We start from the raw sequence: 21216 nt of genomic DNA on the forward strand, positions 1-21216 counted from the left end.
GCTCGCGATAAATTGGACGCCACAATTTGCCCAAAAGTTGATTGGGCTTCAGTTTCCCGTCTGTGAAATGGGAAGAACAGCCCATTCCCCACCCCCACCTCATCCCGTCCTGACACCTCCAGCCCTCAGGGAATTTGCGTCCACAGTGCCTCTTCTCTCCAGGCATCTGTGCCCCGGGCCCGCGGGGTCAGGGTTGGGGCGCGGGCTTTGGGAGTGTCTCTTCTCCGCTTAGTCCAAGAGCCTTGGCATAAAGGGCCGCGACTGCCAAGGCCGGGGAACCGGTTCTGTCTGTTTTTGTTTCCTTCCCCAGCGGCTTCGCCACAGACGTGAATCTGGAGCTCGGCCCGCCCAAACTGGCCTACACCGCCCCTGCTCTCCAGCTCTCACCTCCATCTCTGGAAAAAGGCTCGGCCTCCTCGGCCTGCCTAGCTGCCGTGTGATCTCTACATTGCCCCATGAGAGTGGCCCTTAAACGATGCACTTTGTGTCAGTGACTACCTGTGTGGTTTTTCCAGGGGTCCCCAAAACTCTCCTGGAGCGTTCACCACAACCCCCACCCACTCCAGGCCGGCGCAGCCTGGCTCCAGGCGTGTCGGGGGAGGGGGTCAGAGCCTAAATGTCAATCTGCCTGTGTCCCTTCATCAAAGCGAGGAGTTGCTGGCCTCCTCCGGAAGTGACTGGTCCCTCTAATCCTTCACACTGACCACACCTGCCCCTCAAAGGTGGCCCGGGACCAGCAGCTGGGAGCTCGACTGCTTACTGAGGCTGAGGGACCCAAGGAACAGGGTCCCGCCGTGGGGTGTGTAGCTCTCCTTCTCTATTTTCCTCAAGCTTTCCTCGATGAGAGAAGTGTAAACTGAGTCACTAAGCACACTGGGCCCTGGAGGAGGTGTTAGTGAGCTGCGGTAAGTTAGGCCAACAAACCCAGTGGAGTACTTCTTGCTACCTTCCCCTGCCCCCGCCCCACTACGCGACTCACTCACGTTGGCAGGGCGGGCCTCAGGGAGCCCATGGGCTGGATGGGCGGAGCCGGTGGATGCACGCAGGTTAGGCCCCTGCCATCCCGTTGGGCGGGGCTTCCAAGAGTTAGGCTGAAGAGACCTCGAGCTGGCAAGGAGAGCAAAGGGGGAGAGGAACGCTCAGGAGGGTTGTCCCCAATCCCCAAAGCAGCTGTGTCTGGGAGGGCGGAAGAGAGCCTGAATGGGTCTGTCTGGTCCGGTGGGGACATTGGAAGCGAGGCCCGGCGCCAGAGAAGGCATGAGAGAGTGACAGGGGTAGGGAGGGCTGCGACTCAAGGGGCGCTAACGGGTCATAAGCAGAGCCGAGGGAAGGTAGAGTCCCGCCCCTGCTCCTCCCCTCCCCCCACGCGGGATCTGTAGTCCGCCAGCCTCTGTCTCCGGGACTGCTCGACCCGGGCTCGTCTCGCCCGGGCGTTTCCAATCTGAGCGAGGCCACTTGCACTCTGAATCACCAACTACTAGCCCTTTGCAGCCGGATTGCAGGCACTACTCGCTCCGAGCCCACCTCCGCCCTCCCCTGGCCCTTTCGCGGCGCAGCTCAGCCGGCCTTGGAAAAACTCATTGAGGGGTTCCCAAGGCAGGACACCGACCGGAGCGCAGGGTCTTGGCCTGGGTGGGGAGGAGACTCAGGCCCCGGCTCCTTCCCCGACCCTGGAGGAGCGAAGAGAAAGGGAGGAATGCAGGAAGGATCCCTGGAGCGCAAGGACGGACCTGTCGCCAGGAGGTGCCCTGCGTCCATTGCCCCAGCGACGCGAGTCACAGTGGCGCCAACGCCTGGATCGGCGCTGGGGCCCTTCCTCCGTTCGGATGGGGAGCCGCCCTTAATCTTCCCCGCCCTCCTGGTGGTGGTGGTAGTGGGGAATCCGTCCCGAGCGGCCTCCTCCCGGGACCACGCAGCTTCCATCCCAACGCGGTGCGAACGGGAGCAGGCGTGCGGTGCTCCCGGGTGAGCACCCGCCACCTGCGGTACCACAACCCCACCCCCGGCTCAGCACCCCCTTTCCCGGTCCGGCCTGGCTTTGGCACCTCGGGGTGTCCACTCGCTAGCCTCGCTTCCACTTGTCCCGGCAGACGCGCGTAGGCTCGGCGTCCGGCTCTCCCTCCTCCACCGCCCAGCTCCGGAGCTGCCGGGTTTCCTGTTCAACAATATAGCGAGGGAGGCACCAGCGGAGAGCACCCGGCAGAACTTCCTCCCGGGCAGGGGCTGGGCTGCGGCTGCGAGAGACAATCCCCGGTGTCCTGGCTTCCTGTCCCCTCTGGGCCGGGCCAGCGCCCCAGGAACAGAGACGCCACCCCTCCCCCCGCACCTCCCGGGATCCAGGGCCACACCTGGCTATCTCCCGGGAGGTAGAGGCCGCAGGACCAGGATGGTGGGATCAAGGGAGGAGGGAGCCTTCTCACCAACTTCTGGCCAGATTTCCTTCCCACTGCTTGATCCCCACCCCCTCCGTGATCCTAGCGGGGGATCTGCCTAGCGTGATTCTCCAATCTGCCTATAGGGTAAGATCAGAGCAACCTCCTGGGCTGGACTCAAGAGCCTCATCTGCACCTGTTTTCCTTCCAGTTAATTGGGGATAGTAACACCTACTTCACAGAATTGTTGGGAAGATTAAATGAGATGCACCAAGAACAATGTTATTTTCATATTATATTAACACAATATATTATCACTACATTTATTATGAGATGAGCCATCCTCCTCTTTGGGGTTGGATTGAGGTCTCCAAACCTTCCATCCTCCTTTAGGCAGGAGGAGGAAGGGAGAAACAAGTGTCTTCACAAGCACTTTGCTGAGGATGGAGGCACTGAGTCCAAAAGCAGGGCAGGTCACGTGTCCCTAGGTCTCTCTGGTGGGTCTGCCTCCCCCAGACCCTCAAACCAAGTTCCACTTGTCTTCCCAGAGACCCACCACCTACTCTCCTGGAGGGGGGTGAGGCCCTTGAAAGAAGCTGGGCTCATGGGATGGGCAGAGGGTGCTCCCTCATAGGCTGAGGGGACAGGAAACTGCAGACTTGAATGTTGTCTTCTTCAGTCCCATTTTCCTGCAACCTGATTTCCTTGGGAATTAGTCTGTTTCCTTCTTCTGTATTTACAAAGAACACTGGTGGGCTTCCCCCTGCAGGGGCCTCCTGGACTTCTCCTGGATTCAGAGGAAGGTCTGCAACCAAGTAAGCCACTTTGAGCCCTGAATCAGGGGCCGTCCTCAAACAGCCTGTCCTTCTGGAGCCGCTTCTCTCTTAACCCAGTGGGAAATGCAGGACTGAGGTTGTACATGTCCCAGTGTCAGGGGTCTGTGCTTTGACATTTAATGCACAGGAAAGAAGCCATCACGATGGGATTTCAGGCATCAGCTTCAGTTGTTATATACCAGTGTCTGTGAGTAAACCTCCCAAAGGCCCTGAAATCTGACCCCACGGGCAAAGGTGGAGTATAGACTACCTGTGACTTCCTCTCTTCATGCCCACCACTGGCACACAAACCCCTAGCTTGTAAATGTTCCCCCCATCACACACACTCTCCCCTGTGCCTAGGGACTAACAGAACAGTGGAAGCCTCATCAAAGGGTAATGAATGGCCCGTGGTCACCCCCAAACAGTGGTAGAATTAGGATTCAGAAGCCAGACTAGCGATTAGAAAGATCAGGTCTTTACTGTACAATCATTCAAAAATCACCCAAGGGCAGTTCCTTCAGTACATTGCAAAGCACTTCTCAGGGACAAGGCCCCTCACTGCAAACACTTTATTGCATAACATGACATTTTTCAAATATGATGTGAACTAGTGAGGTTCACATCAGCTTTCCATTGAAGGCGAGGGGGTTAAAGTCGCTCATCTGAAAGCATCAGCAGCAGCTTTTGGTACTGGGGAGAGGGTTAGCTCTAATGCTACTCATCTCTGGAAGAGCAGGGTTGGGGTGGACTGAAGGCGGAGCCTACAGGGCCTCACACCTGCTGCCTCCTAGGGTTCCTTCCGGAATATAGGATATATTCACAGGCCCGAGGAAACAGGGCCAGGCTAAGGTGGCATTGCCTACCCCATGCTGGGTTCCTGCCCCCTCAGAGATATGGGGCAATTCCAGCTCTCATGAGGCTATTTCAGGCGGAGCATTAATGCTGCTGTCAGGGGGTGGGATGGAGGTAAGAATCCACCTTCCAGTACCGGAGGCTTTGCTGTCCCGGGCCCAGGTGTGCACCATCTTCTGTGAGGGGACGGGAGGCTGTGTGGCAGCCCTTTCCCCCAGCCCCACCTGCCTAGCACCTTCTGTTCTATTGCACAATTTACCCAGCTCCACAGGGCTGGGCAGGTGACTCAGCAGCCAAACCACCCCAAGGGAGAGGTGGGAGTAGGTTCATCTCTTGACAGTGACAGGCAGATCTGCACCTGAGGCCCCCGATCCAAGCTGAGTGCAGAGAAGATGGCCAGAGGACCCCAGGGCTGAGGGGGAGGCCCACTGGGCCCAGGAGTGGTGGGGGAAAGCAGCAGAGAAATCATGCCCCCCAAACCCCAAGGGTCTAAATAGCACTTTGAAAACAATTCCAGGATCCCACCCCACTTCAAGAGCCCTTCAAAAGGCAATGGTGCTCCAATGAAATTGTTGTCTCTGGCAATGACCCTCCTGGGCCAGTCCAGCAAAGCTGTGTGAATCCATGGCTTTGTAAACGGAGATGAAGCATCCTTCCACGAGGTGGCTTCTCCCACAGGTCCCTGCACATCTCAGCAACAGGGCTGGCACTCTTGGTGGAAGGACAGGGTCACTGTCCTGCTCCAGTGTGGGGCCTGGCAGTCATGGTGCAGAGGCTGTCTCCTGCCTGGGCTCGCTGCCCTGTGGGCCCAGCCTACCTGTCCTGTAGACCTCTGTCCCAGGGGTCCTCAGGCGGCGGTGGGTCCCCCAAGACCTGCAGCAGCATCCCCCACCCCAACATGGATGCTTGTGTGTGGTAGGAGTGGGGGGCACGGGGCTCAGGGGAGGGTAAGATGACGACCCTTCCCTGGACCAAGGAAAGGGCAAAGTGCTGACAGTGCTGGTTCCAAGTCATTTCCTTTCTCCTGCAGTGACCAAGATCCAGGCTACAGAAGAGCCAGGGGGCTCTGAGGAGAAAGGTGATGGGGTTTTCAGGTGAGGATGACGGGGGCAGGCAGTAGACAGAGGGAGAGGAAGCAGGTGGTGATCAGGGCCGACCACGCCTGGCCCCATGGGCAGTTTGGCACGTTGCACTTGAGCTGTTGGCTGCAAGCGCCTGGTGAGGGTGAAGGAAAGGCACCCAGTCCAGCTGACGAGCTCTGTCCCAGGGGTGGTCTGCTCACCCAGCCGCCCACACACCAGGCCTGAGCGGTTCCTGCACATTTGCTCAGATGAGAATGCCTGGATTTCTTAGGTGACTTGTGTAGGGTTCAGAATAAAAAAATATTTTCTGTTCAAATGTGAAGGGAAAAAAACCCACCTTAAAAAACTAGACCTTTTAGGAACGTGGAATTGAAAATGCACCCCAAGTCTTGTTTCCACAGTGTGTGAAGAGCCCTGAAGGAGGCGCCATGCCAGTGAGGTGGGCTGGGGCTGATTAGTGCAAAGCCCCCTCACCCGTGATCTCAAACAGGGGGCATCTGTTGGTGTCCCCCTCTCCTAGAGCAGATATGGGGGTGTGGGGACATCATCAAGGGCTCCCTCTGGTAGACTCGTGCTCTGGTCACAGCTGAGAGTCTTCCTGACAAGGGAGACAGCTGTAGCCCGGGCTGATGGCAAAGCTGGGATGGCTGAGCTGAATCCTCACCCCCACACCTCCGGGGTGGGGACAGGAGACTGGGTTAGGTGAGAGTGTTCTGTTCTTGGTACTTGCGCCGGCGGGCACAGCGGGGGCAGCCCTTTTTCACCACGGCCTGGCAGCTCTGGTGGAAGACAGTCTTGCATTCGCCACACCTGGAAGAAAGCGGCAAGTGCGGCTTAAGCCAACGGGCCGGAGGCCTCCCCGGGGCCCGGGGCCAGCCAGTGTTCCTGCCCAGAGCCCATAGTCAGGCTGTGCTTTACCCACAACCCCAGGCATGCAGGCGCTACTTCTCCCTCCCGGGACAAAAGATTCTTGCAGCAGTTTACCCTAGGTCATGCAATGCCTGCCGGTACTATTTCATGTTTTATAAATTCTGCTGAGACTCACTAAATGACTTCCTATGTTTAAGACACTCTGCAGTGTGTCAAACACTCAGGTCTAGGAATGTTTAGGGGCTGAATCCAGGACAGGGGACACCCACTGAAAATGAAGCAATGCTCCCGCCAGTTCAGGCTTCCACTCCCACATGGGTTAGAATGGAGGTTTGATGGATGAATTTGTCCATTTGGAGGCTTCTGATAATGAGCGATAACGGGGGACAAGAACGGTCATGACAGGAGCAGAGGCAGTGGCAGGTACTACCCACCAGGTGCCCAGTTTGTGCTGGACCTTGTGCCGACACTTCAGGGCAGTAACTCTTTCAGTCCCTGCTCAACCCATTCACAGATGACAAAACTGAGGCCAAGGGAGGCCTCCCACTCAGAGAGCCAGCAGCCACCCCTTCTGCAGGAAGATGGATGGCTTAGTAGAGGCAGGGAGCCCTGTGAGGGCTTCTCTTGTCCCCTGAGCTGGACTGGGGCTGGTCATGGCCGTCCAGGGCGCCAGCTGGACCTCACCACCCTGTGGCACCAGCACAGAAGGGAAGTCCTATGTTCCTGCACGATGGCGCCAAATGCAGGCGCCACCCTGCAACGCTGGGGCAGCTGCGGGTGTCCTGCATACCTGACTGTGGTGTCAAACTCAAAGGGGAAGATGATGTCACGGTGGTGGCAGATCTGACAGATGAAGCCACGCTGGGTACACAGGTCGCAGTGATAGACATGCTGGGAGGCAAATTCGATCAGGGCCTTGAGGAATCCTTCATACACGCCCTCCGCGATCTGTGGGGGCAAATGCAGGCCACCAGGCCACGTAGGCAGCTGTGCTGAGGCTGTGGCCATCTGCCAGACATGGCCTGCAGCTGTCCAGGGCGGCCTTCCACATAGAAGTGTCTTTCCACTTGGGCAAGAAATCCTTCCCAGATCAGGCTGAGCAATGCAGGCGTCAGCCCTTGTGCACACGGGGGATAAGAGGCTTGACAGATGAGACCCAAATCCACTGTTCCCTCCCCTGACGAAAGGAATGTCCCAAACTCTCACCCCTGTGGCCTTTTCTGCCTCTGCCCTCCATGCTGGGGACGAGTCCAGATGCAGGAAGGGGCTGAGGAACCCCTGTGATCCTGGGCTTTGCTGCAGTGCCTGCTTATTCCAGGGGGGTTCGGGGCTCACTCACTGTCCCAGGAAGCAAGGGAGAGTGGGATACCCGTTCTGAGGTTCTGAACAGCTGAAGACTGCTGTCTTGCCTCAGTGAACTCAGGCCTCAGCACCCCTATCTCCCTTTCTGATTTCTCCCGGAATGGTGTCCCTCTAGAGAGGTCTGGGGGGGTCACATTCTCACCTGCTGGAGGTCAGCGACACTGTACTTGTGGGGAGACTCCAAGAGATAATTCCTGTGGTTGAGCCTTCAAAGAAAAACAAGAGGTTCCTTAGAAGGGTTTCCAAGCCTGGGGCACAACCCTGTGTTTGTTTCTCTCCCTCAGCCTGCTGACCAGGTGGAAACACCTCCTGCCTGGGCCAGGTAGTGGTGAGGAGTAGCTAGCTGGCCTGAGTGTGGGACCGGGGCTCCCAGGTGACTAGCTGTTGGGACCTTGGGCGAGTTCTTTCACCTCCTTGTACCTCAGGTTTCCTCACCTGAGAAACGGAGCTGTTTTGAGGATTAAATAATTTATTTAAAGCATTTGGCATAGTGCCTAGCACATAGTAAACACTGAATAATTATCTGCTATATTGATAATATTGTATTGCGTAACTGAAATCTGCTAAGAGTACAACTTAAAATGTTCTCACCAAAAAAACTGTGACCAAATAAGGTGATGGGAGTGTTAATTAACCAGATGGGAAGTACCCTTTCACGGTGTGTACATATATCAGATCATCAGGATGTACGCTTTAAATATCTTACAATTTTATTTATTAATTATACCTTAATAAGACTGACAATTTAAAAAAATTTAATGGCATAAAAATTAAATACATGTCTATAAAAAATAATAATGAGGAGGATGAAAGGTAACAGTTGGTACCAGGACCTGGGTTGAGAGCTTTATATATAGTAACTCATTTAATCCTCACAGTAATCCTGTGACATTGGCACTATTATAACAGCCATCTTGAGAAGGAGAGGCAATGCAGGCACTGAGAAGTTAAGTAACTTGTCTGTGGTCACACAGCTAGTAGGTAGAGTTTGAATGCAGGAGTTTGGCTCCAGAGCCTGCATCCTTACCCATCCAGTGAAAGCCTATAGGTATTAGCTGTTGTCATTATTGCCACCATTACACGCTGGGGACAGAAATGCACAGGGCATGGTGTCCGCCTTCCTATAGCCCCTGGTCTAGCTGAGGGACAGACATTTAAGCACCTGGTTTCGGTGCTACATGAGAGGAACTGAGACCTGTCCTAAACACCATGGCAGATCCTGTTTCAGAGGTGGGGTGGGGAGGCAGGGAGACAAGACGAGGCTCAGCCACCAACTGGGCTCTTGTCTCCACCTCGCCAGTGGCAGAGATCCTGAGGGTTACATCCTGAGGGGAGGAGAGGAAACACCTGCAGAAATTCCCCAGTACAAAGCCTTCCTGGCCTTGCTGCATGTGTCTTTGTGTTGCTATCGGGGAGCTTTGAGGGAGAGAATATTCCAAGTCCAAGAAAGCTTGGGACACCTGGGGGCAGGATGGGGCCAGGCCCTGGGGCATCTGGAATGAGGGCTTGGCCATAGCTCTCCCCACCTCCTCAGTTGTGGGCCAGGGGAACTCAATCCAGGGCAGAGATGGCGAGTCCCACCAAGCAGCTGGGCAGGCCACACTGTGTTCCGTGGGGTGGCGACACTGCCGACTGGCTGATCAGTTCACTATGCTGGTCTCCCCAGGAAAATCCCAGCTTTCTGGGAACAGGAAGCCACCATTTATCACCAGGAAAACATGGGGGTGGGGGGGTGCACAGGCTGTTCCTGAGCTGGCAGGAAGGGTGGAGCTGATTTGAATGGAGAGTCACCTCTGTCATCTGCCCTCTGCTCAGTCATGGAAGCCCTGGGGGCCAGCCAGACCCAGAGCCACTGGATGAACCACTGTAAGCCACTGGCTGCTGGGCTGGTCACACTTAGAGAGACCTTAACGACTGAGGTGGAAGGTGAAGTCAGGGAGGAGCTCCCTTTGCCAGTGGCAGCCCCCTGGCGAGGTCCTCTGAGAGAAAGGGGATCCCACATCCAAGACCTGTCCATTCCTTCTCATCCTCTCGCCCTCCACCCTGGGCAACTCACCTCCCAGGAGGAGTGCTGTACCAGCCTGTGCCCCACTGCTGCCAAACTGGGTCTTTTCTCAACTGATCAGAATGTGACAATCTCATGCTCAAAGTCCTTCAGTGGCTCCCAATGCAGGCAGAGTAAAACCCCAACACCTTTGGTGCAGCACGTAGGGCCTCGAGGTCGGCACCCACAGTCAGGCTGCACTGAGCCCCTCGTAGGTCCTGGCGAGCCACACTCCCACCCCCGCACCTTAGCCAGGAAAGCTGGGCCCCCCTTCCCCTTTCTTCTCTTTAGTTCTTCTTTTAAGCCCCATTTCACTATGTATGGGATGCTATTTGTGCTGCAGCAACGCTGTCTATTTGTGCTGCAGCAACGCTGTCTCCCTGTGTGTAAGGACAGAGCGAGGTCTGGAGCATGCTCTGACAATACCGACGGGGGTGGGGCTGGAGGAGGGGTGCGCCCAACTTCTGGCCTGACTCTTTCATACTGTTTGAATACCACCTTGTAAAGAAGAAAAGCATATTTTTTCTTAATGAAATAAAAAAAAAAAAAGAAGAACTCCACAAACCCTCAGCTCAGACACCATCTTCTCCAGGAGCCTCCCAGGCCCTCTGGGCCCTGCCGAGGCCGGGTCAGGTACCCTCCCTCACGGCACATGCCATGCTGATCCAGGGCCATCTGTCTGCCTATCTGTGTCCCTTCCCAGACTCTGCACCCCTCACGTAGACTTCACCATAACGCAACTCAGGAAGGCCACGTGAATACGGGGATGACTCGCACATTTTATAGACAAGAAAGCTGAAGCTCAGAGACTTGAAGCAATTTCCCCAAATCACACAGTGGGTCTGAGGCCAGGCCAAGTCTGCTCTTGTGCTCTTTCCCCTATCCGTGCTGCTTCTAGAATGGGACTTCCACAGGCGTGGCTCTGTTCTCACAGGCCGGGCACATAGTAGGTGTATAGAGCTGTCGCCTAAGGATGAGGACAGCAGGGCCAGGGAGAAAGAGGGACTGTGCCAGCACCCAGCACAGGCCAGCCCAGACAGGTCAGTGAGGCCAATGACCAAACCATGTCAGCAGCGTGGGGCTGAGTGAGTGGGAACAGCTCCCAGAACGCACCCTGCAGGCAGCTGATCTACTCAGGTCTGCAGAGACCCCCTGACTGGGTCAGGTGAGGAGGTCCCACCTGAACCCAGAGATTTCACCACCCTGGTCATGGTAGGGGGCAGACTCTGAAGCCCTGGGTCCTGGAATGTCAGAAAGGTGGGTGTGAGTGAAGACCCAGGCACCCAGCTGCTGGCTGAGATGTGCAGAGCCTCCCAGGGAAGCAGCCTTCTAGGGTCCGACAGTGGCCCCCAGAGGGCTCTCTGCTCTTCCAGGTGCTGGGAAAGAGACCTTTGCTAAGAGAGCCCCTGCAGCAGCCCCCTCCGTGAGAGCCCCGGGGACCTGCACTGGGCACTGCCCTGGCCCCGCAGAGCCAGGCCTGAGGAGGCACAGCCAGTCAGACAGGGGGTCTCTGTGCCAGCCTGTGGGGAGGGAGGCTGTGGGGGGATGTGGATGGGCCTGTGAGCTGCTCCGAGCCCCCAGGACACAGTGAAACCCACCTGGGTGGTAGGCACCAGCTCCTCTGCCTGAGGCCTGCTCTCCGAGGGCCCCAGGACAGCACAGTCCCACGGAGGCCGCAGCCTGGGCTGTGACCTAGGGGCTAGGAGATATTTATGACCGGCACAGAAAGACCCTCTAAGCCGGCGCTGAGGTCCAGTGTCACCTCCCACCCCTGAGCAGGCCCCAGGCCCTGGATACCCGGAAGCTTCCCGAAGGGCATCCCGAGGGGCCCACCCAACCTCGCCCTCTTCTGAGGACTGTGGCAGGGATGCTGCTACGGACAGCAGCAAAGCAGCCACAGGACGGAGGACGGGCTGGGGAAGGGAGGGAGGAGCCAGGGCAACTCGTCCTTGGGGGTCTGGTCCTCACTTGCTTCTACAGCCTTCCTCTCACCGCACGCCCCACTTCCCTCCTCACTCCCTCTGAAGTTCTCTCTGTTCTTCCAACGTATGAGGCCTTCATTCACGGCCCATGCGCATCATTCTTTCTGTCTGGAACACTCTTTCCTGTTTCGCTTCCCCTTTCTACTCCTACTCATTTTTCAGGTTTCACCTTAGATGCCAGTTCCTCCAGGAAGTCTTCCGCCCCTCCCCCGTCCTCCAATCCACTTGGACGTTTCCCTTTGTACTTCCAGGGCCAACCTCTCTCTTCTGGCCCTCAGCCCTGGCCATAGCTGCTGGCTGATTCATCTGCCTTCCCTTAAAGAGGGTAGGACCCAGGCCTACCTTGCCCTGCGTTGGATCCCACACACCTAGCCCAGTACTGGGCACTGAGTACGTTCTCAATAAATATTTGTTGAACAAATGTTTGAATGAATGAATACATGAACAAACAAAAGCCATTCCTAAAGCATGTGGTAATTTCCTAGGCCCAATAGGCAGATCTCCGCCCAGCCCTGGCATTTCTCCCAAGAGGACACGTTGAGTATGCACTGACCCCTTGTGTGTGCGTGCGTGTGTGTGGCCGTGGCCAGGGCTCACCTCTTGCTTAGCTCCTTCAGGGCTCCACTTCGGCACAGGCCCAGGTAATCCCCCAGAAGCTTCAGCTGCTCTCGGCTCCTCCCAATGAGGTGCATTCGCTCCTCATGCTCGTACAGAGACGCGTTCACCAGCTGCAGGTTGATGAGGGGCTGGGCCCGGATCTGCATCAGGAACTTCAGGGCCTGCCGGCAGATCTGGGGGCACCACCAAGTGGCGGGGGTAGGAGAGAAAGGCCATCCAGTGAGCGCCTCTGGGCTAGACACTGTATTACCTACTTATTCACTCACCCTGCCACCCCTTTTACAGATGAGGACACTGAGGTTGAGACAGATGAAGTGACTTGGCCTAGGTCCACAGCTCATAAAAGCCAAGATTTGAAACCAATTTATCTGACCCCCAAGACTACTCTCCCTCCATGGAACCAGCTGGTGCCCCTCCCAGACCATGCTGGGATGGAGGAGGGGCCCCTCTCCTCCTGGGCCTCACAGACCCTTTCCACTTTTTCCTGTTCTCCCAGCCCCCATCTTCCCGACTAAAGGAAACAGTCCCCTGGGCCGACTTAGGCATCAGGTGACTGGTCTGAGTCAGGCTCCAACCACAGGAAGCCACAGATCCAACACAGCTTAACAAGAGGTTTCTGCAGTTCCATCAGTTTTCACAGGCAGCACCATCCAGGGCTCTCCCGAATCTCCACGTGGAGGTGAGTGATCAACCCCACCTGACAGGGCGTTAAAGGCTCTACCCTCAGGCTTGATCCTAATGCCAAAGCCAGTTATTGTGCACAGACTCTGCTAGACGCTGGGCTACGGACCTTGACCACAGCCTTTCTTCATCCTTTTAACAACCCGAAGGGAAAGTGGAGCCCCGGTCTGGACTGAGGTGTCGTTTCCGCACACCAGGCTGCCACACTAACTAACCAGGAGCCTCTCTCCCCTGCAGTCTCCCCCTTGCTGTGATAAGCAGGATGGAGGAGAGGAGCTGGTCTCCACTGCCAATTGCCACGCAGTCGTTAGGAGTCTGGCTTTCAAGTAGGAATTGGATTTGAATCCTGGCTCTGCCATTTCCTAGCTATGTGACCTTGTAAAACGTCCTTAAGTTCTCTGTGACTCAGTTTCCTCATGTGTAAAATACAAACACCTATACCCGGGGATTATTTTAAATTTAGATGAAAAGATAATCTACATAAGCTCCTGGCATGTAGCATATGCCCAGTAAATGGGGGCTGCCATCAGACTCTGAACGCCTGTTGTGGCCCCGTTGTCCCCTGGAGGGTGGGGGATGTAACAGGGCCCTCAGGAGACTGTTACCCTGGGGGGCTGTCTCCCAGGTCCACCAGCATCTCTTGCTTCCCCCAGCAATGGCCAACTCCTTCTTTCCCATTGCCCAGAGCCCTGAGGTAGCAGAGCCCTGACGATGGGCAGCCCGCTGGCAAAGCCGCAGAGACTCCGGTCAAGCTGCTCTTCCCAGCCCTGCCCACGACAGCCTTAGGCCTTGGGTGAGGCTCAGATGAAATAACACACAGGAATGTGCGCTGTAAACTGCCAGGTGCTGCAGACGGGCAGTGGCTTTGTGCTCCCCCGGGACTATTTCTATCCCGTGGGCGTGGAGGAGACAGACAAAGAAAGAAGCCCCAGTCCTGGGCTCACATCCTGCTAAGCCAGGCAGGCCTCACACAAGTGGGTCAGCCAGAGTGGGAACGGTGAGTAGGCAATAGGTCCCTAACCGGCGAGCCAACCGCTTTCCAGTTTGAATTTCCCTGTCTTTCCCAAGCCAGGGATCTTTGAGAGACAGCTGGATATTTCCTGATCTCAGGTATGCTGAAAAAATATTGTAATTTTCTAGTAGGAAAGGAAGTGGCACAAAAATTATAGCAATGAATAAGGAGATGGCTCAATAGCAGTATCGGGTGTTGTAAACAGTGTTTTATGGCCAAAGGGTTCTTTGCATTTGTGGTGACTTTGAGATTTCATTTCCTCCATGTAATGAAATCCTTAACCCTCAGGGTAGGGGTGAGGATGATGTAACCAACCAAAAAGCCCAAGTGAAGTTAACGTCTCTGGGGTTCCTGTCCCCGGGGTTGGAGGCTGGGGTGGCAGAGACTCTCGGCATCACGCTCCTTGCGCTCTGATGAGGACACATACACATCCCAGGCCTGCACAGCCAGCAGGCCTGGGTCTCAAGAGAAGCTAATAGCTTCTTCCTTGTGTTTCTGTGTCTGTCTTGGCAAAAATCTATGCCTTTAGGAGAGAGCCACGTTTGTGCCCCTTGAGGTAAACCCTGGCCCCATGAATTGGGGGGCAGAAGGTGTGCAGATCTCAGGAAAGGGGAAGGGCACTAACGCAAGGCTCCGTCTAAGTGACTGGGGCACTGCCCCCTTTAGTCCTCACACATGCCCGAGGAGACACTGTTATTAATCCCCATGCAAACAAGGAAGCTGAAATTCAATAATTTGCTCATGGGAACAGCTACAACAGTGGGTAAGCTCAGTGGGAAAAGAAGAAAATCTGAATGATCTTAGAGTATATCTCATTCAAAAGCAGTTGGTGAACACAAGAAAGTACCCAAGATGTAATACTAAGTGTACAAAGCATGTATGGGTCCAGCAAAATCCCAACTTTACAAAAAGTAGATGCATACGTAAAATGCACGGTGTGGACAAACAAGGGCGCTATAATAAATTTAACCGAAAGTAACCTCACAGGGTGATCTGATCACAAATTCCTAACTGGGCAGGTCACGGTGGCCATCATGCCCCAGGCAGAAAACTTCTTTAGTAAAAGGCTTCTCTTTGCCTCAAGCAAGCCCCGTCCATTGCTTCTGTGCATCTAGGTTAACACACCTTAGAAATGCTCCCTTTCAGATCCCTCTTTCTAAAGCATGACCACCCTCAAGAGAGCACATAATCTTAACTAATCTGTAAACTCCCTGCCTTGCTCTCTCCCACCTTCATGTAATCTTCCTTACGTTCCCTCATTAATTCCAAATGTATAGAAGAAAATGCAAAACTGTCATTCTCTGGAACATGTGAGATCTTGCTCCCTGGCAATTGTCGTCAGGTTGGCTCATAAGTTGTCATTAAAAAATTCTTTACAGGTTCTTTCAACGACAATAAAAGGGCTGACTGCTCCAAGGGGGAAGTGCATCCAGCTGGCCAGCCAATCTATCCAGCCACAGCCATGTATCCCCCCATCCATATATCTATCCTCTCCCTCCATGTAGCTAAGCTATTGTATCTATCCTTGCTTCCCATCCATCCATCCATCCATCCATCCATCCATCCATCCATCCATCCATCCATCCAGTTGCTGGTACCTTAAACAGCTTTGTCTGGAGTTGTGGGGAGCTGCAGAGGACCACCCTCAGACCCCCACCTGAGGACCAAGGCAGGCACGGACAGCGCTGCCCAGGGGCTGTAGACCGGTAGTGAGTTTTTCCTTAGTCAGCTCCCCCACATCATGGGGCCTGAACCAGGGACCCTGGCTTTTTAGAGCCAAACTCCTCCCAACAGATGGACAGCAGCAGCAAAGAGCAGTGACCACTCAGCAGCCCCGTGTGGCCACGACGGGCTGGGCTCGAGACTTACAGGGCGCTTGGTGAGGTCCCAGTTGTGGATGATCCTGGCGGGAATCACTGAGGCATCATCTTGGTGGCAGATGTCACAGTAATAGAGGCCAGAGAAGGCACAGAGCTTGGGTCGTACAAATGAGAAGCCGATCTGCCGGGAGCAGCCTGGTGGGGAGAAGGAGGGTGGCAGTGAGTAGCAGTGGAGGCCAGAGTCAGCTCCTGAATAACACAAACTACTGAGGTGGACAGGGCCTGCTATTTAAGGAAAATATGAAGATTAAAAAGGAGAGTACAAAGATAAGAACCACCACGACTCATATTCCCACCACTCAGAATCAACTGTTAATTAATCTTTACAGCAAAACACTGTAAGAATTACCATCGCCATTTTATAGCTGAAGGAAGTGGTACACAGATGTTAGGAAACCTGCCAGTCACACGATGATGAAGTGGCACTAGGACTCCAAGTTGGGTTGCACTGGTCCTAGAGCCTGCGTTCCTTTGTGCCTGGCTGCCTTGTTCAGTGTTCCCCATGCTTGCTCACCATACCCACCTCCTCTAGCGCCCCCCTCCACGGGAGCCCAGAAATGGAAGCAACCAAGTGCAGCGCCTCAGCAAGCAGGAAAGGAGCTGGGGACACAGGGTCGGCCCCAGGGAGTGGGGGGAAGGCAGAAGGAAGCAGAGCAGTCTGGACGCTGCCTGATGCGAGCTTGAAGCCAGAGCTGCCGGACACTTCAGGACAGTGGTGCCGGGCCCAGCTTCAGCCCTCAGCTGGAGGTCCCTCCAGCTGGGGGCAGAGGGAGTGGGAGTGGGGTGTGCTTAGGGTAAAGCAAAGGCCTGGCTCAAATCCTGACACACGCCCAGCCTCCCATGGAGCAAAGGAAAAAGTCCTCCGGCCTCGAGACTAGAAGGGCCGGCTCTTTTGCTTACCAGCTGCCTCATCCTGACCTTCACTAAATTTTTGCCAGGTTCTAGTTCAGTACCTGTGCAAGTTAGCTACTACTGGTTATTTTGTGGGGTTATTCGAAAGTGTAAACGAGACAGGTTTTGAAAGGGCCCTGCAAACTATGCAAGACAAGCCAAATGGCAGTGGCTGGTATCTGCTTGGCCACTGAGCTGTGCTTGCGGGGGGAGAGGAACCCCAAGCTCCCCAGTTCCAGTCTTGCCAGCAGGCTGGCGGGTGGCAGGCACGGTGAGAGCTGCCCCCATCAGTGTTCTTTCACACCCACAAGTTTGAATTGTCTGGCAGGAGGAGAGGGGTGAGCAGGGGCTTGAAGAGGTTTCCACAGGATGCTCTGCTCTGCCTAGCATCTCCCATCCTCCAGGGGTACTGACCGCAGACCACTTCCTTCCAGACGCCTGAGGCAGGCTTTCCCCTCTAGTCCCACAGCCTCCACCCTGACAGAGCAGCTCCTAAAGAGCTTGTTGCCAAGTCTCCTGCCGTGGCACTCTGCATCAGACAAGCTCCTCACGGTTCACCCAGAGGCCCCAGGCTGGACTGGGGAGAAGAGCTGAAGATGGAAGGTGATCAGTGGCGTATCACAGCCTGGCAGGGGAGGGGAGAGGGCCTATGCGCACCTGGCTAAGAGCACAGGTTCTGGGACCATCACGGTCCTCATGTGGCTCTGCCACTTACTAGCTGTGTGAATTTGGGACAAGATTCTAACCAGTCCCGTTACTCGGTTTCCTCAGCTATAAACAGGTAATAGTAGCACCTATCCCTACAGGGTGGGTGAGAGGATTAAATAAGACATCCAAATAAAGCATCTGGCCCAGTGCCCAGCACAGAAGAGTTAGATTTGATGATGATGATGATATAGCAGATGTACGGTCTTGCAATAACATCCATAATGTATTCTTACCCAGAAAAAAACCAAGTTGCAAAACAATATATACGTTGCTGCGCTGTCTGACACAATGCCACCTGCCACATGTGCCCTTTGAAATTCATGAGGTTGGTGCAAAAGTAATTGTGGTTTAAAAAGTTAAAAATAATTGCAAAAAAACCGCAATTACTTTGGCACCAACCTAATAAATCCATTTCAATGAAATAAAATGAAAATTCAGTTCTTTAGTTACACTAGCCACATTTTAAGTACCCAGCAGCCACATGTGGCTGATGGCTCCCGTACCGGACAGCACAGATCTAGGTCATTTTCATCATCACAGAAAGTTCTATTGGACAGTGCTGAGTAGTATGAGCCCATTTTTATAATTAAAAAAACCAAACAAACAGCCGTGTGTACTTGCAAAAGCATGCAAAAATATTTGAAAGGGTACCATGCCGGTTCCAAAAGATGATAATATAGTAACATGGTAAGGAAGCGAGTGGAGAGCTTAGCTCCCTGGAATCCCTGAGCAGAGAGCAGTGCTCAGCAGAGCTGCCACCCACAGGCCCCACCCCTCAGCAGGAGGTGCCAGGAAGGGGCTGCTGGAGCAAACAGCCTCATTTGCTGCAACACCCCAGCGATGGGATGGGGGTACTCCTGAAGGGCTGGGGAAGGGGTGCAGAGCTGAACCAGGAACTCCACCAGAGGAGGAGGGAGGGAGGCTGGCCTGCTGGGGGCGGTGGGAAGGCAAGTCGGCACCTGCGCAGAAGCAGCCCTGGGAGTCCAGGCCCTTCTCCGTGGGGATGGCCACCAGGTACTGCAGCAGGAAGCCGTTCTCCCCAGTGGCGAACTTCAGCACCTCCTGACAGTTTTCATCCAGACTCCCACCCAGGGTCACTGCCTCCTCAGCCGTCTCCAAGTAGGACGCCAGGACCTTGCGCACCAGATCTCTCCACAGAGCGGCCTCCTCGGCATTGCTGGCCTGCAGCTTCAGGATGGCCTTGGCCGTGATGATTTTGAAGAAGGCTGGGCCTCCGAGGCTTGCGTCTGGCAGGATATCTCGGATGGTCTCGACTCCATGGCTGTCGCATAACATCTTTTCGTTATTTCTCACGCGGAAGCATTTCAGAGACTCCAAGGACAGAGAAAAAATGTAGGGAGTCCAGGTCCTGTCCGAATACAGGTACAGGAGGGATTCTTTAATAGCATCTGGCTCGGGAACTTGGGCAAAGGACCAATCCAACTGCACGCCCTGGACGGTCTCGGGCTCCGTGAGCAGGTCCGAGTGGGAGGGGAGGCCATCCTCAGGGGCCTTTGGGGGATCGTCGGGCAGCTCGGGGTACTGGATGTTCACCCACTCGTCGTCCTGCTGGGGCCGGCACTTCTGCAGGGCCTCCCGCACTCGGTCCAGCCAGTCCTCCGCCTCATCCTGGGAGGACGCACGCAGGGTCAGCTTCTTGCTGGAGAAGACCAGCTCGAAGCGACCATCGCTGTGTGCCGGCCCCACAGCGTCACAGCGCAGCAGGGAGCAGTTCTCCACACAGGTGCGCTCCTCGCCGCTCAGGTAGAGGCGAAACTCCAGGGGGGACAGCTCGCAGAAGAGTTCCTTCCAGATGCCCATTGCCCCCCGCCGCTCCACTGTGCCCAGCTTCAGGAGACCCCGGAAAGGGTTGGACAGTCCTGGAGGCAGAAAGAGGCACATTAGACGGTGGGCCTGTCACTTAACTACCCAAGAAAACCTCTGGAGCCCGAGGTCCTGCCGTGGGTGCGGACAAGGGGACGCCACCAGAACACAGGCCAGCCACGGGGCTGCTTGGGAACAATTGTTTGAGTGCCTCCAGCCCATTCTCACCCTCAGCTGTTGACCTTGTTTCTGAATTTCACTGAGAAAATAAAAACACTCAAAAGATTACCTCCATATGCCCCCACGACACCTCCTCCACTCCCAGCGTCTGTACCCACATTCTGCTTCCTCTTGTCACCAGGGGTGAACTGACTGTGCTTCTGTTTGAGGCCAACCCCTCCATTTGTACAGGGGTCCCTGCTCTCCCTGCCTGTTCAAGGACAAGGACTTCTCTCCAGCAATTGTCCCTCCCTCTCCTATGTCCTTGTACACACGTACACACACGTACACACACGTACACACGTACACATACGTACACACACGTACACACGTACACACACGTACACACACGTACACACACACGTACACACACACACACACACACACACTTCTCCTGTCTTTAAAAATACCTCTCGACTCCACTCACATCTCTGATTACCATCCTGTTTCTCTGTCTCCTTCAGAGAAAAACTCCCGAGGAGGTGCTTTATAGAACTATCTCTAGTTGCCCTGCTCCCATTCCTTCTTGAACCTGCTCCAATCAGGCTTTTGTCCCCTCCTTCCACTGAAACAGCCATCACAAAGGCCACCAGGTCCTCCTTGTGGCCAAATTCAAAGGCCAATCCTCGGTCCCCGTCTGGCCTGACCAGTCAGCAGCACCGGACACAGCGGAACACGAGCACCTCCTCCCCTCGTGAAACACCTCCCTCACTTGGTTGCTGAGACCTCACTCTTGGTTCTCCACTGTCACTGGCCACTCTGTCCCTCAGGCTCACTCCTCCTCCTCTCGCTGCCCCCAATTGCTGTGCTCCAGAGCTCAGTCCTGGGTCCTGCCCTCTTCTCCATGGACACCACTTCCTAGGTGATCACACTTAATCTCAGGGCTTGAGGCCAACAGCTCCCCAGTTCTTATCTCTAGCTTGGACCTTGCCCTTGAACTCCAGATTCAGATCTCCATCTGCTCCACGCAAGTCTAACAGGCTTCTCAAAGTGGATTAGGTGTAAAAATGCCTTCCTGATTCTCCAGCTCCAAACCTGCTTCTCTCCTGATGTTCATCTCATAAAACAGCCAACTTCATCCTTCCAATTGCTTGGGCTAAAAACCTTGGACTTGTGCTTGATTTTCTTTCTTTCACACCCCACATCAAATCCACCAGCATATCCTACTGGCATATCCAGACTCTTCCACTTCTCACCACCTCCGGCACCACCTCATGAGTTCAGCCCACTGTCATCCCTCGCCTGGGTTATGGAAATACCCTCCTAACTGGTCTCTCCCCCTCTGCAGTCCTTCACCATATGAGCCAGGATGACTCCCCCATTTAAAATGTAAGTCAGATCATGCCCATCAGTTTGAAACCCTGCAATAGCTGCGATCTCCCTCAGAGCCAAAGCCCAGAGGCACGCCGTCACTCTGACCTCCTCTCTTCCAGCTATTCTGATCTCCACTGTTTCCTGGACACGTCAAGCACGTTCTCATTGCAGGATCTTTGCATTTGGTCTCCCTGCTTAAACCAGAGATGGCCTCGTGCCTCCTTCCCTCCCTTCTTTCACATTTCTTCAAATGCCACCTGATTTGTGAGGCTCCCTTGGCCATCCTATAGGAAACAGTGCACTCCCCACCTTGGTACTCCCCGATTTATTGTTCTCCATAGCTTTTACGATCACCTGCCCATAGTATACGTGTACGTTTACTTGGTAATTTTCTTATTTCCTATCTCTCACTAGAATGGAAGTCCCATGAAGACAGGGACTTTGCTGTTTCCTGCCATGTCATGAGCACCTGAAACAGCGCCTGACACATCACAGGTGTTAATAACTATTTGCTGAGTGAGTGAGTGGGTGCCCACGTAGCACATACTGCTCAATGCTCCCGGATCCCGGGGCGCCTACTGCCAACCAAGAGATCCAAACAATACACAATTCTCTCTCTCCGCCTGGACCAGCCTTGGAGATTTCAAACCATTGTAGTGGGTCTTCCTACCCCTCAGGAAACCCGAT

At 54.8% G+C, this 21216-nt stretch overlaps 2 protein-coding genes across 4 annotated transcripts in view; both read right to left on the reverse strand.

The window, feature by feature from the left end:
* The window catches only part of ARHGAP27 (Rho GTPase activating protein 27), a 30778-nt gene extending 28351 nt beyond the window's left edge, over positions 1-2427 (reverse strand). The window contains exons 1-2 of one of the 2 annotated variants that reach the window (XM_074320252.1): positions 2046-2427; positions 984-1107 (exon numbers count right to left, since the gene is read on the reverse strand). The gene's annotated coding sequence lies outside the window, so the exon portion shown is untranslated. Of the gene's footprint in view, positions 1-983; positions 1108-1730 lie in introns of both variants that reach the window. The other variant, XM_074320253.1, reaches the window with a different exon arrangement.
* Positions 2428-3649: 1222 nt separating this feature from the next.
* The window catches only part of PLEKHM1 (pleckstrin homology and RUN domain containing M1), a 37010-nt gene continuing 19443 nt past the window's right edge, over positions 3650-21216 (reverse strand). For both annotated transcript variants that reach the window (XM_074320255.1, XM_019719538.2), the window contains exons 5-10: positions 18132-19052; positions 15563-15708; positions 11980-12173; positions 7499-7562; positions 6785-6942; positions 3650-5934 (exon numbers count right to left, since the gene is read on the reverse strand). In XM_074320255.1, the coding sequence (XP_074176356.1) occupies positions 5823-5934; positions 6785-6942; positions 7499-7562; positions 11980-12173; positions 15563-15708; positions 18132-19052 (1595 nt within the window). In that variant the 3' untranslated portion in view covers positions 3650-5822. The remainder of the gene's footprint in view (positions 5935-6784; positions 6943-7498; positions 7563-11979; positions 12174-15562; positions 15709-18131; positions 19053-21216) is intronic.

This window comes from Rhinolophus sinicus, linkage group LG15, assembly GCF_036562045.2.
Source record: "Rhinolophus sinicus isolate RSC01 linkage group LG15, ASM3656204v1, whole genome shotgun sequence".
Taxonomy (NCBI): Eukaryota; Metazoa; Chordata; class Mammalia; order Chiroptera; family Rhinolophidae; genus Rhinolophus; species Rhinolophus sinicus.